Source organism: Elaeis guineensis, chromosome 12, assembly GCF_000442705.2.
Source record: "Elaeis guineensis isolate ETL-2024a chromosome 12, EG11, whole genome shotgun sequence".
Lineage (NCBI taxonomy): Eukaryota > Viridiplantae > Streptophyta > Magnoliopsida > Arecales > Arecaceae > Elaeis > Elaeis guineensis.
The window spans coordinates 2,944,538-2,961,126 of NC_026004.2; the positions used below are offsets into that span (position 1 = coordinate 2,944,538).

Genomic DNA, 16,589 nt, shown 5'->3' on the forward strand with positions numbered 1-16,589 from the left:
AATTTAAGAGAAAAACAAATAGAACCATGGAAAGATGCGAAGAGGAAGAAGCTTTAACCAATTGATTATTAAATAAAAATTTTGATTTCACATTTATCCAATCTATATGATAAGGATAAGAAATTTGATGCTTTAATCAATTGATCGTTAAATAAAAATTTTGATAAATTATAAATTTATTTAAACTAGATGATAAAAATAAAAAAAAGTTGATATAAAAAATATAAATGATCAATAAAAAAGGATGCGGCTTGGTGGATCTAACGGACATTCGGTGGAAGGCACGAATTCAGAACTGGAAAATGCGAATGGGCCGAATTCAGATGCGGCTCGTAACAGCCCAAAAAATTTACAACGGGACCACATTGCTCATTTGTCAAGTGTTATGGGCCTGTGGGACCACTCCATGGACGATACGAGACAATTTGCCAATTTCTATCCACTCGCTGCCTTTTGGAAGCAGCGAGGATAGCCCCTCTCTCTCTCAGCCTCCCATCCTCTCCACTCCTCCTTGGCCATGGCTGCCCACTGCTCCTCCTTCCTCGTTCCTTTCTCCATCCGCTCCTCTTCTTCACAAGGTCAGTATTTATCTCTTCTCCTTTCACTTCTTATTCCACTTCTCTCTTCCACCAATCCCGCCCCCCCGCTCTTCTTCGCAGGGAAAGCTTCCAAGCCCGTGAAGCTCAGAGACGACTGGAGGCAGCGCTCCAAGCCCATTCCTCCCGGCGGCGTGTACCCCGCTAAGGATCATTGCAGGTGTCTCTCCTCTACTTCTCCCCTTGTCATATATTTTTTTCCTTTCCTTTTGTTCTGTTTTGGATCATTTTGTGTTCTCCTTGTATATCTCTCTGTCTTTTTTCTGCGATGAACTGACTGCGCAGTCGGTGCGGGCTGTGCGACACTTACTACATCGCTCATGTGAAGAATGCGTGCGCTTTCTTAGGAGACGGCATGTCCCGGATCGAGGTGAGCTTATTATGTTTCTACCGTTTAATCTGTATAGAACTCCTTCTAATCGATTGGAAGGAGTGAGGAAGCATTTGAATGGAAACCGAATAATAGGCCATACAAGAGATCATACAACATCTGCATGTTCTTGCTTCTCTAGCAGTCAATTTTGCTAGACAATCGATGTCGAGAAGACTATCGAGCTGGATTTTAAGTTAAATTCCAGAATTTAACATTTTATTTCGCTCTAAATATTCATACTTGTTTATTAGCCAAGATCTCTTTTTCCTGGAAAAAAATGGTTGTGAAAAATGCACGCATCGACACACTTATTGAATGCTCCAAACTATCTTGATTGCTCATGATTGATGTACTTTTCTTATGAAGAATATACTTTGTATTAGGTTTTGGAACCAACAGTCCACGGAAGAGGAAGACAAGAGGGCTCGGACGAGACATACTTTGGTGTTCATGAAAAGTTGTTGTATGCTAAAAAGACTAAGCCAGTAGAAGGTACTGTTACATTTTTCATGATTTCAGACAATTTAATGTAGTAAATATATGTATTCTGTCATGCTTGTTAGTCCAAACATATTATTGTGTTGATTGAGCTCGTCATTGCATATTGTTTCTCCTTTGAAATACCACAGATGCACCTCACTATATGTAACACGGAATTTTGCTAGTTAGCGAACATAAAATGTAGTCGGTTGATTCATAATTGTATTTGCAGAGACTTTTCTACACATTTTACTGAATAAGATACTCCATAGTTAAAATAGATAATGCTTAGTACCTCTGTTAAATACTCTGCATACTTTAGCTAAAACTATGCTGAATCCATTTTATTTTTAGGAGCTCAATGGACAGGAATTGTAACAACAATTGCAGTAGAAATGCTGAAATCTAAGATGGTGGAAGCTGTTGTTTGTGTACAGAGGTGATTGCATAAATTTAGTAACACAGGCTTAAGAGTAACTCTCTGAGTAGATTTTATGCTTCCATTTGTTTTAGTCTATTAACAGGCAATATTTGCTATTAATTCTGTAGTGACCCAGAGGACAGACTTGCTCCAAGACCTGTATTGGCGAGGTATCATATAAGTTTTTCAATTAATGCTTCTGCTTCTGAATGAGATATAGTATCACTTTTAAAAGTAAAGACGCCCTAGAATTATTTTTCATTGCAATAAATTCTTAACTCGATCACATATCTGAACACCTCTAGATATTTCTAACTTGGCATTCTTTGAACTGATGTAACTTCCTTTTTATAGGACACCTGATGAAGTTTTTGCAGCAAAAGGCGTTAAGCCAACACTATCTCCTAATCTGGATACCCTTGCTCTAGTTGAGGTAACTTGATTACATCCCTACTGGCTACTGCTATATGGTGGTGTACCTTTTTAACCAATATAACTCTGCTTGACATTCTATGTAGTTCATCTCTAACTAAGTAAATGGCTTTTATGAAGTTCCAACAAACCTATGATGTAGAGCCTGTTCTCTCATAAGACCTTCATTAATACCAAATGGAACACCATATACTATTACCCCATTATGCCGTTATTGTTTAACAGTAGACTCTTGTTATGATTGAATGATGGGTCATATAGCTTCCTATTGAAGATCTGGTTCTAAATGTGTAAAAATGAGAGTCCATAAGAAAAGTCTAGCATATCCGAAAAGTTCTTTTAACATAGAATACTGTTGTCATCCTCTAACTAGCCATAATTTTTTGAGATACAAATGCTAATCCTCTGTATATATATTCATCTTTGGGACCAGGCAGCTGGAGTAAAGCATCTTCTTTTCTGTGGTGTGGGGTGTCAAGTGCAAGGTATATACTATATTTGCTTAACTTGCTTTAATTCTGTAAGCCCATGCTTTGTCATAACCGACCACTATTGAAATGCAGAGTGATTTCTTAACTGCAGCATTAAGATCAGTTGAGAAACATCTGGGCTTGGACAAGCTTTATGTTCTGGGTACCAACTGTGGTAATTGTTGTTTTCTTCAGTTAAATCATACCTTCAGAATGCATGTTTCTTTAGGATGGTCCATCTTGCATCTAAATTGGACTTCATCATGTGGTACAAGCAGGTTATATGCTGAGCTTTGACTTTGATTTACCTTCTTTTTTCATAGTGGATAATGGAACTCGTGAGGGGCTAGAGAAGTTCTTAAAGGCTGCAAGCAGTAGCCCAGAAACTGTTTTACATTATGAATTCATGCAAGATTACCAGGTTTTCAATTTTCATCTTTGGAACTATTAGACTTAGTTCCTTTTAAAATTTCTTAAAAGGAATCATGTATAGGAAATTCCTAGCATCTTGTACGTTGTTGAATATTAGCTTGTATTTGCCACGATTCTACCATGCTTTTGTTGTACTCTTTAATGCTCTTTGGCCTTCATCATAAAATGTATAGACATGGAACATATCAGCTTTCTTCTTGGTGTGAGAATCTGGACCTTCAAAATCCTTCACTCTCTACTTTTTAGTATTAAAACAAAGCAATTTCTTAATGTTTTCTGCCAGTCAAAAGTTCTAAAGGGCTGTTTCAGTGAGTCTAAAATTGCAAAATTACTTGGATACTTGGGGAAATTCAGAGGTAGACAGGAGAAGCTGTCAACTGGTCTATGAAGCAAGTGCATTAACAGATTCATGAACATGGTCCCTGCTACAGGAATAGGAGATGGAGCAGAGAGAGTTGCAATGGGTATTAGAAAGTGTGGATCCAAACCTTGTTTATTCTTTGGAAAATAGTGCTTTATTTTCTTGTAAAGCAGACTAGTTATGCCATAACTCGAGAATCCATATTGCAAGAACTTACCAAAAGGCAGGGAGGAAGGTATCGTCAGAAGATATATGAATTTAAAAACTTTTATACCGATAACTTTAATTCCTTTAAAATATTACTATTTGGGTCGTTGATAAATGTAAGTCACCCCCTCAAGTTGTCATCTAAGCTATGAAGTAGTGTATCTGGATTTATTAAGAAACTTGGTTTCAAATGAGATGAATGCTGTTGTTCAATAAGAAAGTGTAACCACATACAAATGTAGCAGAAATGCAGCATGTTAAAGTACTCAAGCCTTTTGTGTTAAAGTACCCACTTCCAAGACTTGAAGCTTGTCCCTTTTTGACAATAATATGGGACTAGAATCCCTTCAGGATCTGATAAATGCATTTTCCTTTTAATTACTGCATCAACCACTGTCCTTTGCAGACTATATTTGGTTCTGGGCTGGTAAGTCTGGAATTGCTGTATGGTTATAAAGGATTCTTATTCTCTTCTAGCCTGTTGTATTTCATAATTTGCACTCAGTTTAAAAACTATTTCAATGCTGTGTCAGGCAAAGGTTTCAGTCATATAATTTCTAATTGTTTTCCAACAGGTTCACATAAAACATTTGGATGGCCATATTGAAGAGGTAGAGTGCTCATCTATGCGGTTTGCTAACTATATGGTTTTCTTACTATACCTTGTCATGTCAGTGTGCCGGTATTAACGCTAGTGCTTATACTCTTAATGAAAACAGGTTCCTTACTTTTGTCTTCCAGCTAATGAACTAGTTGATGTTATCGCACCATCCTGCTACAGGTGTCCCCTTCCCTAGTTTTTTTGGGTGTCTTGCTTACTAATTAAATGGCAATGGATTCTGACCCCAGTATTCTTTTGGATATGTCCTGCAGTTGCTTTGACTATACAAATGCATTGGCGGTGAGTTTGTTAATTTAACTTGAAAATTCTTATTATCTTATTAGCTATGCAAGACATTCTTCCATGTGAAAAGGATTTTTAAATTTATATGGACTTCATAGTGGGTGAACATAATAAATTGCATAACGAGATAAGAAGAATGACTAGGACCATAAGAGTCTATTCAGCTTTTGCACCGTCGAATGTCCTTCTGGATGCTCACTTTCCCATTTGGGTTGCCCATGTAGCTGTTTTATCTTATATAGGTGCAACAATGATAGCTGATTCAGGAATATGACCTTGTAGCCTGCATATCTTTTTTCTTTATGTCAATTTTTGTAGCAAGGATTATACCTCAGAGGTATCAGAACCACGATTTCTAGCATTAATGAATACTTGATTTTCTAGCAACACAATTTACACAAGGTAAAATAGTATTTTTCACTGGAGTGGGGCTGTTCACAGCGTATATATATCTAGTTTACAGGTCTTGGGAACAATAAGATTTGTCTAAACATATAGATTTGCTGATGAACACTTGGGTCTTCCCCCAAACTTTCTGGCACCTAGCCGGGGTCTATGGGTGTTCTCTTCATGATTGCTGCGATCTGTCTTCTTATCATTATCACTTGTTCCTTTTTTTTTTTTTTTGATAATAATTGTTCTTTTGCCCTTCCAGCATGAAAATACGAGTAGTGCCTGTAAATGATCTTATAGCTTCTTATGGAGGTAGAAAATTGAGCATAGCATGACTTTATATATAAATTTGCAGGACTTAGCATGTCCGACAAAGTTTTTTGTTCATTCTGAAAAGCTACCTCTTATTTCTATTTTGCTTGTTTTAAAGGAAATAAAGATACTAAAATCACCTTGCCATTAATAGTTTCAACAATCTATATTTCAACCTGTTGTATTGTCAGTTCTTCTCCATGGATGAATCTGCTAAAACCTTGCAGGACTTGGTGGTGGGCTATATGGGTGTGCCAAAATATTCTGGATTAAGCATGACTGAGCACCCACAGTATATCACTGTCAGGTAACATAAATATTCTTCTTCTTCTGCTGCTGCTTTTTTCAGTGTTACAAAAACTAAAGAACAATCTTGAGATGGATGAGTTAGATAATTCAGTTAGCTTTTTATCCTACATTCTAATAGAGTTTCCTTTTAAATAAATTCCACAACTAGGGCTGTATGTGTTGTGATTATGTATGTCACTGTCAAAGTATTCTTTACTGCTTATTGACTTATTTTGACCCATCTACATCAAAGTCATTCTGGATATTTTTTGGATAATAAGCTATTAAGGTGCTTGGTCACCTCATGGCTCATTCACAGTTTGGAGCCTTAAATGGCAGGAATGAACGAGGAAGGGAAATGCTTAGCCTGGTAGAAAATCTTTTGGATATCACTCCTACAAGAAGCAGTGTATGCCAGATAACTATTTTGGTTATGGTTACGAATTTTGTGAGAAACTATATCACATCATAAAGTCAGGCTGGCAACTGAGTTCAAATTTCACTGTTTATATCAGGGAAACAGACAACCGTTTGTCATGGAGACTGTTAAAGCTGATGATAAGGCGAAATTAGGTATGCTTATTGCTAACTGTGTTGTTATCCTTTTACACTTCAATGATAACAAGCAAATGGTAGTGTGCTCTAGTATACTGTTACATTGCCATGTTTAACAGAGTTCCAGTCAGATTTAAGTTCCAATACTGTACAAATCTCCAGGAGAAGAACCTAAAAATTGGATTTTTATGGTCTAGCTTATGCTTTTACTGTTTTCAGGGAATGGTCCTTCTCAGCCAGCTCCTAGGTTGATTGGTAACATTATAGCATTTCTTCTAAACTTGGTAAGTTTGGCTTCATAGGCATCACAATCATTTTGGGAACCCAAGTGATGCAAGTAGTCTGAAGCTAACAAAGTCAAACGACCTGATTCAGATTGGTCCAAAGGGTCTGGAATTTGCTCGCTATTCATTGGATTACCATACAATAAGGAACTACTTGTATGCAAATCGACAATGGGGAAAGCAAAGGTATAATCTCTTTTTACACTCTTTATTTCTGATGAAATAGCTTCTGATCTTTCAGTGTAACTTTGCTGCTGGCAGAGCTGACAGGCACATCCCCTCCTATGCAAAGAGGATTGTGGAAACTTATAACACCGATGGGCGTATTAATAGGATGCTTTCAGAAGATTGATTTGTCACTCTGTAGGTACTCATCTGCTCTCCAACCAGATGGTAGTTAGCGCAAATAATGATTAGGAATGTGGAATCCTTACTTTACTGAAAGTTTAGTTGTATCATATTTCCTAGCTTATTCATTGCTTATCAGTTCAATGAGGACTGCGGTATTGTTGGGTGCCCTTAAAATATCTGTATTCATAACAACCATTTTGCTTGTTTCATAAATGAGGCCTACGTTTTTATACTTTTGGAAACTGGTCTGACCTGATTAAATATTTTTGGTGAAACAGTTGAAATTCCTAAACCGAATTCATTAAGAAATAAAGTATAAACACGAAACAAGAGCAAAGAGGGTAAAGGGGAGAAACGAGAGGGGGGATAAGAGTAGAATATAAAATAGAGGTGATCCTGGTTAAAATTGCTTGTAATGTTGGAACCTATGGCTGTTGTGGCCCATTTTTGTTCGGATTTCAAGAAGTATGTTTTTGATGGTGATTTCATATGAAGTATCAAGCAGGGAGTTTTGTTGCAACCTATGTAGCAGCTTAAATTAAAAAAAAAAAAAAAGAGTAAGGATCGAACAAAAGATCGTTTCTCTTATTTTAGAAAAAAAGAAAATAGCAAACTATGAACACTTCATTACTGAACCTTGGCTTAAATTGCTTTCACATTTTCAGTCAGCTCCATGAACAAGCTAACTCCATCTTCAATGTAGTCCAGTAATTGAGTCTTCATGTGATTGCATAGAGAAGGTTGAATTGGGAATCGCAAGATTTATGTATGGCCTATTAGTTAACATGATTGCATCTTACTGTCATAGTGTTCGTAGCTTAATTGATTCCAAATTACCAGCCAAGGAAATTCTGAGTGTTGATTCTATATGCAATTTTAAAGCCAAAGATGTATGTTAGAACAGTATATCTGTATGAGTAGAAATCATGTGGTGAGCACTGGACAAAGATATAGTGGCGTGCGATGCTGTTATAGGTCATCGTGGTGCTGCCATGCTTGTTGTAGAAGTCTCACAAAGATACGTGAACTGGGCTCAAATTGAACACATATCACTTGCGGTGCCTAACACATTCTCCTGATGGACAAATGATGGTGCTTACGTATCTCGCCCTCAAGCATCGATTGATCCAGTCAAGGATCATTAAAGACTAGGAGATGATCAACGATAAAAGGATACTGGTCAGATAAAAGTATCTAGATAAAGAAGACAATGCCAAAAACTAACAGCGACGTCAAAAGTACCCCTTCATGTGAACGAATGAAAAAGAGAAGCTCATAAATGTACCATAAATTTGTTGGGACGTGGATCCTTTTCACAGCCCATGCACGACTGCAGTCCTTTCATCAACCAGATCCAGATCCCAGTCCTCAACGGACACGAACACTTCCAAACCAGGGTGATCGGGTGCCCGCAACGCCTCGCCGGAGGACGCCCAATCCCTCACAACCAGCCCTGCACGGTTACCCCAGCCGCCAACTCCGGGTTACAAGACGTTGTGGGCTTGGTGAAGTCATCCCATCCATCAGCATCAGAGCGCTTTATACAGGCCCCCCAACATTCGAACACATCTCATTCGCTGCACACCGCCACATTGCCCCAAGATTTCTACCTGGGTAAACAGCCTCACGCCGCGGGGCAGGGCCTTGACTCGTGGAGCCCACTCCCTCCCGACGTGTGGCCGGTCCCAGCTCGGATACCAACAGCCTCGTGTCGCCCTCTTCTCCCTCGCTCATTATGTCTACCATCCTCTTGCCTACTTGGCGTCCTCCCGTGCCACCTCGCTGACCCCAAGTCCACCCCTTTCTGGGACAGGATAAGGACCCTCCCCACTCCTTTAGTACCCCGCCCTTGCCACCCTCCAGTCTCCCAAACTCCATTGTGGATCATTGCATGGTTGTTGGTGCTCCTATGGGACCTGAAGAGAAGAAGCACAAGAAGTGCTGCCCTCTCAGGAGGTCGAGGAAAGGCTGCATGAAAGGCAAGGGTGGGCCTGAGAACCAGGCCTGCACCTTCAGAGGTGTGAGGCAGAGGACATGGGGGAAGTGGGTCGCCGAGATCCGCGAGCCAAACCGTGGCGCCCGTCTCTGGCTCGGTACCTTCAACACCTCCCTCGAGGCCGCCCAGGCCTACGACGCCGCCGCCCGTAGCCTCTATGGCGAGTGCGCGCGGCTCAATCTGCCTGATTCGTCCTTTGTCGGATCGGCATCGACCACGCCGATGTCGATCAAGTCAGAGGTCTCCTGCTCTCCAAGCCAGTCGACCGGTACCAGTACCAGCGAGTCGAGGGTGAGCATCCCCGATAGCAGCATGGAGTCGCCTACCTATTTCTACAACGGCGGTGGTGGCGGCCTTGATGATTTAGATGATTATGTCACGAGGTTGCCGAGGGCTGAGGATTTTGGGCTGGAGGCTTTCCAGGATGTGCCGCTTTTCGACGATGTCGGATACTCGAATCCAGACTTCGACGGGGAGCTGATGAATCTTGATACTTTGCAATTGTCTTGGTGTCCTTGAGCAGCTTGATCTATAGCAGATAGTGTGTTTGTGCGTATTGTGTGCTTTATCTTTGAATCTTTGTGGATATTTGTAAGGGATGTATATAGCATATATATAAGCCTGTGGGCTGATGTAAATAAGCATGTTGTGAAAGTGTTGTAAACAGTCATCAGTCAACAGCATCCCTTTTATTCGGGATGCTTCTCTGGTGCTAGTTCCTTCATGGATATAGACGACTACTTCTCTAATAATATTCTCTTTCATGAGGTTCCTTGCAATCAAAGTTTTAAATGTTGTTGCTAATTGGTGAAAGAGAACTGTGGCCGATTTTGGCTTTCCCATTCAATCAAAACAAATACAGTATACATAATAGGTGGGCCTCCTGGCAATCCGTGAACAAAATTCTGCAACCTTTTTGTCGTCTAACGTTCATGAAATAAAGTCGTTCAAAGAGGAGATCTTGTGACGAATAGAGGAGCTCGAACCAGACAAAAGAACATAGAAGCAATATTAAGGTGTTTTGATTAGAGACACTAAGCAGAGAAAGGTTCTACACTGACATGAAATTTCTTGCTCGGTAACAGTAGAGCCCCAGTTTGATGATTTTGGTTTGCTAGACCTACCTCTCCTGAATGGGGGAATGATTCGAACTCGTGTCGTATGAGCATCACTTATTTGGCATCACTGTCCAAATCTATCTACCTTTTCTAGGCTACTATATAAACCGAAGAGCCAGGTAGCAATCCTCAACGGGGAGCGAGGCCTCAGTTTCATGACCAATCCAGAGTACAGACCTAGCTGTTGAAGATCATTGTTTTTGTTTCTCAACTCACTGCATCACAGGGGCCAGTTCTGATGCTGGAATCGGACTATTAACTGATCCAAAAACCATAATAGTTATCTTGAAGTTCACTGTACCTGGTTGACAAGATATACACTTTGGTACAATTTTCACGGTGCCTTATTTATCTGTTATGTGCTGGAACCCTGAAAGGACCTTGTTTGAACATAGCCAGGTCTTCCTATAATCTTAAATTAATCTACATAGCTGTGCTACAAGCTTGCAGCCATATTGTAGACTGCAAAAAAACAAGGTAGAAAGAAGGAAAACTACATACAAAAGAACAATTAACAGAGAAAAAATGGACAAAAATAGTCATGCCAATGAAGCTAAATCCTCAGATCTACGGAAAATCAGAATCCGGAGAGGTACTGAAGACAGGCTTATCCTTGGCTGCGACATTACTTGCTACGCTGGTACTGCTGCTCTTCCTCCTTGGCTTTGCCTCGCCAAGCATTGTGAGCACGTCCCTCATCGATGGCCGGTCTTTTGGCATCTTTGCCGTGCAAAGTACTGCAATCCGAAGAACTAAAAGCATCTCCTCCTGAACATGCTTGCATTGCCCACCAACGGTCGGGTCCAGCAGTGCTTCGATCCCTCTGTTATTTTTTAATTTCTCACGTATCCATCCCACAATGTCTTGGCACTCGCCAAACTCTGGCTCTATCGGTCTCTTTCTCGTCAGGAGCTCCATAAGGACCACTCCAAAGCTATAGATATCACTCTTCTGGTCCACCTTCAGAGTGTAGCCATACTCTGCCATTAATAAAATTTGAAATTAGAACACAAATCCAACAACTATTAGCACATGAACATGGAGTAGAGATCTAAAGAATTAACCTGGAGCAATGTATCCATAAGATCCGGCGACCATTGACACAGTCTCGTTCTTCCTCGCCATCATCCTTGCAAGCCCGAAGTCAGCGATCCGTGCCTCGAGGTTTCCATCCAACAATATGTTGTTGGACTTGATGTCGCGGTGTATGATGGCGGGATGGCAGTCATGGTGGAGGTAGGCGAGCCCTTGGGCAATCCCAGCTGCCACATTATACCTCGACACCCAGTCGGCCAGCATCCGGCCGGCCTGTGGCCCATGCAGAGCCTCCCAGAGACTTCCATTAGGCATATACTCATATATGAACATCGTGTCAGTGTCATTGTACATATAGCCGAGCAGCCTCACTATGTTCCGGTGCCGGAGCCTCCCCAGTAGGCTTACCTCTCTGGCAACGTCCCCTTTGAGCTCTGAATTCCATGCCTCGGTCTCCGTCCCAGAGCGCCAGAGCTTCTTCACTGCCACCACTGTATGGGATCGCTGCAGCTCGGCCTTGTAGACAATGCCGGTGGCGCCCATTCCAATCACGTTCGACTCCTTGACGCATGCGAGCACATCATTGCTTGTGAAATTGAGCCGTTGGAATGCCGTCAGCCTCCATGGCCATGCGTTGTTCTCTTCATCGAGCTGCTCCTTGCAGCATCCACCATCGATGTACCACCTCCTGTAGAGCTGTTTAGCTCCATAAAGAGCAACGCCGAAGGTGAGGACCGCCGAGATCCCCGTCAACCACCCAACGAGGATGTGTTTGACATGGGCACTCTGTCGTCTCCTTGGCGTTGCCCCAGCTAATTCTGGGCCACAGGGGGCTAGTAATACTCCACCACACAGGCCAGGGTTGCCGGCAAGCTCGTCGGGATTTATAGTCCTCAGTATCCCATTTGCTGGGACAGGACCGGAGAGATTGTTGTATGACAAGTTCAATGTCTCGAGAGCCGGCGAGCTCCCAAAGTTTTCTGGGATAGCGCCTGCCAGGAGATTGTTGGACAGGTCAAGGATGGCGAGCGCTGGCATCATCGCGATCGCCTTCGGGATCTCCCCGGTGAATCTGTTGTGCTGTAGATTGAGGTTGACGAGCCTCTGGCATGAGGCGAGGCTCGCCGGAATGCTTCCGGTGAGGCGGTTATTGGAGAGATCAAGGATGGTGAGCGTCTGACAATCTTGGAACTGGTCCGGAATCCCTCCAGTGAGCTGGTTGTCAGAAGCCATGAAGCTCTGGAGAGTAGGCACGGAGAGTATATTGGAAGGGAGAGCTAATTGGAGGTGGTTGTGCGAGAGATCGATGAAGGAGAGAGACGCAGATAAGGCGATGTCATTTGGAATCTCGCCTTCAAGCTCATTGCTCGCCAATTCCAATCTCTGGAGCTTCGGCAGCTTCCCGAGACCGCTCGGGATCGTGCCACTGAGCCTGTTGCTATGCATCCTGACGCGAACCAATGACAAGCACGTCGAGATGCTAATCGGGATTGGGCCGGAGAAGGCATTGTTGAATAGGATGAGCTTGGTGAGGTTGCCGCCATTGCATAAACCAGTGGGGATCTCACCGGAGAGCGAGTTCGATGACACGTCCAGCCACTGCAGCGACGAGTTGCGGCCGAGATTTGTCGGCAGGGGCCCGGTCAGTGAATTGTTCCAGAGCGCGAGCACCTCCAGCTGGGGCAGGTAGCCGATGCCTGGCGGCACCGGGCCTTTGAGCTGGTTGCACATGAAGTTCAAGAGCTGGAGGTTCTTCAGCTGGCCCAATTCCGGTGGTATCGCACCGGATATCTGGTTATCAGAGAGATCAAGCATAGCCAGTGCCGACATGTTCCCGATCTCCTTGGGGATCTCACCTTCCAAATTGTTCTTGTACAAGTAGAGAGTGGTCAGCAGCTGCAGCCTCCCCAAGTCCGGCGGTATCACGCCATCAAGATTCCCGAATGCCACATCGAGGTACCGGAGGTTTGACAGATTCCCGAATTCGGCGGGAAGACCCCCTTCAAACTCGTTGTAGCCAATTATGAGCTTCTCCAATGAGGAGAGCTCACCGAGCTCCACCGGGATCTTTCCGGTGAGGTTGTTGCCGGAGAGGCCCAAGAACTTCAGTTGCCGCAGGCTTCCGTAGGATGCCGGTATTGGCCCCTCGAAGAAACTCCCTCGGAGATCTATGATCTCCAGGGATGTGGCATTGGCAAGATCCTCTGGTAGTTGGCCGACGAAGTTGTTCCCCGACGCATTGACGGTCGTTAGAACAGCGCATGCCCCAAGACCAATAGGGAAGTTGCCCACAAGTGCATTCTGGCTTATATCGAACTCCTTGAGCATGGAGAGGCCTGGTAAAGTCTTAGGGAGCGAGGAGGAGAAGGAATTGCAGCAGAGATTGAGATGGGTGAGACTGGGGAGATGTTGGATAGCGTCAGCGATCTTGCCACTGAGGTTCATGCGAGAAAGGTCGAGACTCTCGACGAAGCCCATTGAATTGCACCCAACACCCGTCCACTTGCAATGCTTGGATTTTTCGGGGTCGGCCGGAGCTTTCCAATCTTGGAGAGCATCCAAGGGGTCGATGAGGCCAGCTTTGATCGAGAGCAGTGTCAATATTTCGTCATTTTGGGTGACAGCGGCATGGGAAATGGCAATGGTAGAAAAGAATGTGAAGAAGAAGAAGAAGAAGAGCAGAAGAAAATTGACTTGCATTTTGCCTCCTCTCCTCCTCCTCTAGCTTTGTGCCATTTCCTCTTTTTTATGTTTTGCTCCTCTGCAACAACAGACTTTGAGTGGGGGGAGTTGAAAGAAAGGGGTCTATATGAAGATGGGAAGAAGATGGAATTTGTTGTCAAAGGCAAAGGTATAAGGGTTTTTTTTTGGGGGGAGATAAAGACATAAGGTTTTTTTAAATACGCCCTTGATTGCTCTGCTGTCTTTGTGTTTAAATTTTTGTTAGCTCGTGAGATCTTGGGTTCTGCAACAGCTGTTAAACAGAGGGCAGTGACCAGAGGCTTTGGACATAAGCTAAAAAGTCTTTGGATTAATATAAAACATACCTCCAACATCAAACATGGGGAGAATGTGTTGAGGCCTATCATGGAAATATATTTTAATTCATCCTCTCTTGTGCGGAGTGGGAGATTGGAAGGAACAGATTGTTCCTTTACTTGGGAGAGCTAAACTTCTGCTTTGTTCCTGCAGCTAGAACTTGCTGGTTTGTGACGGCTGACACAAAAGATGTTAGCTTTGTAACCAAGTAGTATACAATAGGTTAGCTTTCAGTCCAAGTTAATACAAGGCATGCAGAAATTGTACTCGGGTATATCAGATACAAATGGCAGAAAGTAAATACTTGTAGTAGGTTTGCAGTAAAACACTTAGAGGGTGCTTAGATGATAGCATTTGATTAAGCTGTACGGAATTAAAACACTCATAAAGGGGCGAGCTGATGATGGGTCTCCCACAAATAATCATTATCATATCTATATTACTATCGGATGGATGTATGACAGTTCTATCGAACTCCAGTTTTTCTCAAGTATGGATCTTATCATTAGATGAACACATGGTAGTTTTCTTGGAATCCTTCTGTGCTTGTGTATGCCGTCTTTAACGTCGAAGAAAGGGTGACCCTATATTCTTTCTACTTAATTGCGACATGGTAACGTAGCTTGCCTTTTGTTCTTCCTCAGCTCAATTAAATTGAATCCGCACCAGGCAGGATGCTGTCACATCATTCCCATTTTTTGTTGGTAATGGCCCTCTGATTCGCATTGCTTGTCTCAGTGAATGCACTAGTCTAGTTTTGCCTGTTCTTAATTTAAGTCCATGCGGTCCTAGAAATGACAGAAGATCTCATCATATAATCAACATCAAGTGTTTCTGGGACGCAATTTGACCAACTAATGGTCATCATTCAACTTGAAGATTATCTTTTACGATTTGGATAAACGTCTGATATCTGACTTATCTGGTCTAGATTAAAAATCAATTCCCAGATTTGGGTCTTGGTGGACTGTTAAAAATCAATTATTACCAGTAAACTTTGGTTAAAGAAGGTATATTACTGGTGGTCAGGGCAGTTCTGAGAAAGACCAGGCCTTAATGTACTTCTGAATTGAGCAAGATGATTCCCTAATGATTGACTAGTTGAAACAAGATTTCCCTAAACTGAAAGGATCAAAATAATGATATAATCATCAGACCCTTATAAAGTGTCAACCTTAGTCTAATGTACAAGTTCGTTCCAATTTTGTTGTTTTTTCGAGGGATTCTTTCTAACTCATAAGCAAAGAATTATTACTAACCTTCAATTCAGACAACTACATTCGGGCAAAGGCTACTCTAATGATCGGTTATAGGTCCCCAAATCCCATTTGCTTCAATTAAGGCAGTGTATAGATACCTGCAACTGGGTGTAAGCTTAGTTGCAGGAGTGGCTCTTTTTCAGTGTTTGGATTGATGTAACTTAACTAAAATCCTATTGGGCAGGCTTTATTTGAGGGCTCTTTTACAATACTTCGTTTTACGGTTAATCAGCTCCCGAAAATAGTGGTACGGAAAGGATAATTAAATTTGCTTTATCGGTACGACCAAATGCAATTATGGTTGTCATTTACAAACGAATAAATATGACATTTTGTTTTACTGTATGCAAACTCTCTGAACCAGTTGCGACCACATGTAATTCGAACCCCTGCATTTGTCAACTACTGGTATCCAAACACTCCCTAAAACTGTGTTACGAGTTACATGTATTCCCCTCTAGTTAGAGCTGTAGAAAATGCAAACGAAGTAATAAAGCTAGCAAAAATGTTGTGATTCTCGTCCTCGAAAAAAGTCACAAGCCGAACCAACCTTAACCGTTGCCTTATGTTCTATCATGTGAACCTAAACAAATAATCTGTAAGCGATAATGTAGGTGGTTTAGTTAGCAAACTGCCATGAACATTTCATCATGCTTTCCCAAGGAATCTTTCCATGTTATGCCATGCCAAGAATTGAGGGATAACACCTCACCTGTACTTCTTTAATGGATAAAAAGGAGATGGCACTTCAACTTGGCCATTCGACGAGATGGAAAGTGATTAAAGCGGGAGGGATGGGGGGGTGGTGGGGGCATCAACATGCAATCATGGAGAGGTGGCCACCAAACCGCACTCCCTCTATCCACATGCACACATGGGCCGGACCAATATTCAAATGGGTGGAGAACATGGGGGCCATGTGATGACTCCTTCCACTGAACCTTCCGCAGGGAAAGGCCATGTGTGCGGTATTGGCTATAGAACTCCCATTGCTGTGCCCATGTGAGATGTCTTATCTGAAGCATGGGTGCGCTTGAATACCTCGCGAGACTTCTGTATCGTCTGTTCGCGTACTATTGGCATTTGGTCAGGGTGAGGTTAGAAAAACCCCAGCAGCAAAACTAACTGTATAAGCTTGACTGAATCCTACAAAACGGGTAGTTAAAAATGTTACACTAGCCTGTAGAATTTGACTTGTCCCGGTTCATTTGCCCAGCTTCAACTAACCCAAACTCGTTGAGAACGTTCATATTTACATACAATTGGACTATAAAAACCAGACC

General features: G+C 42.4%; 3 protein-coding genes across 3 annotated transcripts; 2 read left to right on the plus strand and 1 right to left on the minus strand.

Moving 5' to 3' along the window:
* Positions 1–425: 425 nt before the first annotated feature.
* LOC105055800 (7-hydroxymethyl chlorophyll a reductase, chloroplastic) lies at positions 426–7,091 on the plus strand. Its single transcript, XM_010937796.4, has 19 exons — positions 426–578; positions 660–756; positions 882–966; positions 1,353–1,461; positions 1,804–1,888; positions 1,999–2,040; positions 2,225–2,303; positions 2,736–2,787; positions 2,885–2,947; positions 3,096–3,193; positions 4,348–4,383; positions 4,492–4,553; positions 4,646–4,673; positions 5,609–5,688; positions 6,009–6,078; positions 6,185–6,242; positions 6,444–6,508; positions 6,600–6,694; positions 6,770–7,091. Exons 1-19 carry the CDS (start codon positions 518–520, stop codon positions 6,858–6,860), a joined length of 1,356 nt encoding a protein of 451 aa, XP_010936098.1. The 5' UTR covers positions 426–517; the 3' UTR covers positions 6,861–7,091.
* A 1,528-nt stretch (positions 7,092–8,619) lies between these two features.
* On the plus strand, positions 8,620–9,607 carry LOC105055801 (dehydration-responsive element-binding protein 2C). The gene has a single exon (XM_010937797.4). It carries the CDS (start codon positions 8,751–8,753, stop codon positions 9,372–9,374), a length of 624 nt encoding a protein of 207 aa, XP_010936099.1. The 5' UTR covers positions 8,620–8,750; the 3' UTR covers positions 9,375–9,607.
* Positions 9,608–9,929: 322 nt separating this feature from the next.
* On the minus strand, positions 9,930–13,834 carry LOC105055825 (uncharacterized). The gene is made up of 2 exons (XM_010937818.4): positions 11,038–13,834; positions 9,930–10,953 (listed from the first exon to the last, which is right to left on the minus strand). The coding sequence occupies exons 1-2, from the start codon at positions 13,706–13,708 to the stop codon at positions 10,541–10,543; spliced, it is 3,084 nt and encodes a 1,027-aa protein (XP_010936120.1). The 5' UTR covers positions 13,709–13,834; the 3' UTR covers positions 9,930–10,540.
* Between the last annotated feature and the right edge of the window lie 2,755 nt (positions 13,835–16,589).

Excerpts from the sequence above, each read along its gene's own strand:
- LOC105055801 (XM_010937797.4), top strand. The coding sequence starts at position 8,751 with ATGGTTGTTGGTGCTCCTATGGGACCTGAAGAGAAGAAGCACAAGAAG.
- LOC105055800 (XM_010937796.4), top strand. The coding sequence starts at position 518 with ATGGCTGCCCACTGCTCCTCCTTCCTCGTTCCTTTCTCCATCCGCTCC. Across the intron at positions 2,041-2,224 it reads CCAAGACCTGTATTGGCGAG|GACACCTGATGAAGTTTTTG; the intron begins GTATCATATAAG and ends TCCTTTTTATAG. Across the intron at positions 2,948-3,095 it reads TGTTCTGGGTACCAACTGTG|TGGATAATGGAACTCGTGAG; the intron begins GTAATTGTTGTT and ends CTTTTTTCATAG.
- LOC105055825 (XM_010937818.4), bottom strand. The coding sequence starts at position 13,708 with ATGCAAGTCAATTTTCTTCTGCTCTTCTTCTTCTTCTTCTTCACATTC. Across the intron at positions 10,954-11,037 it reads TTATGGATACATTGCTCCAG|AGTATGGCTACACTCTGAAG; the intron begins GTTAATTCTTTA and ends TATTAATGGCAG.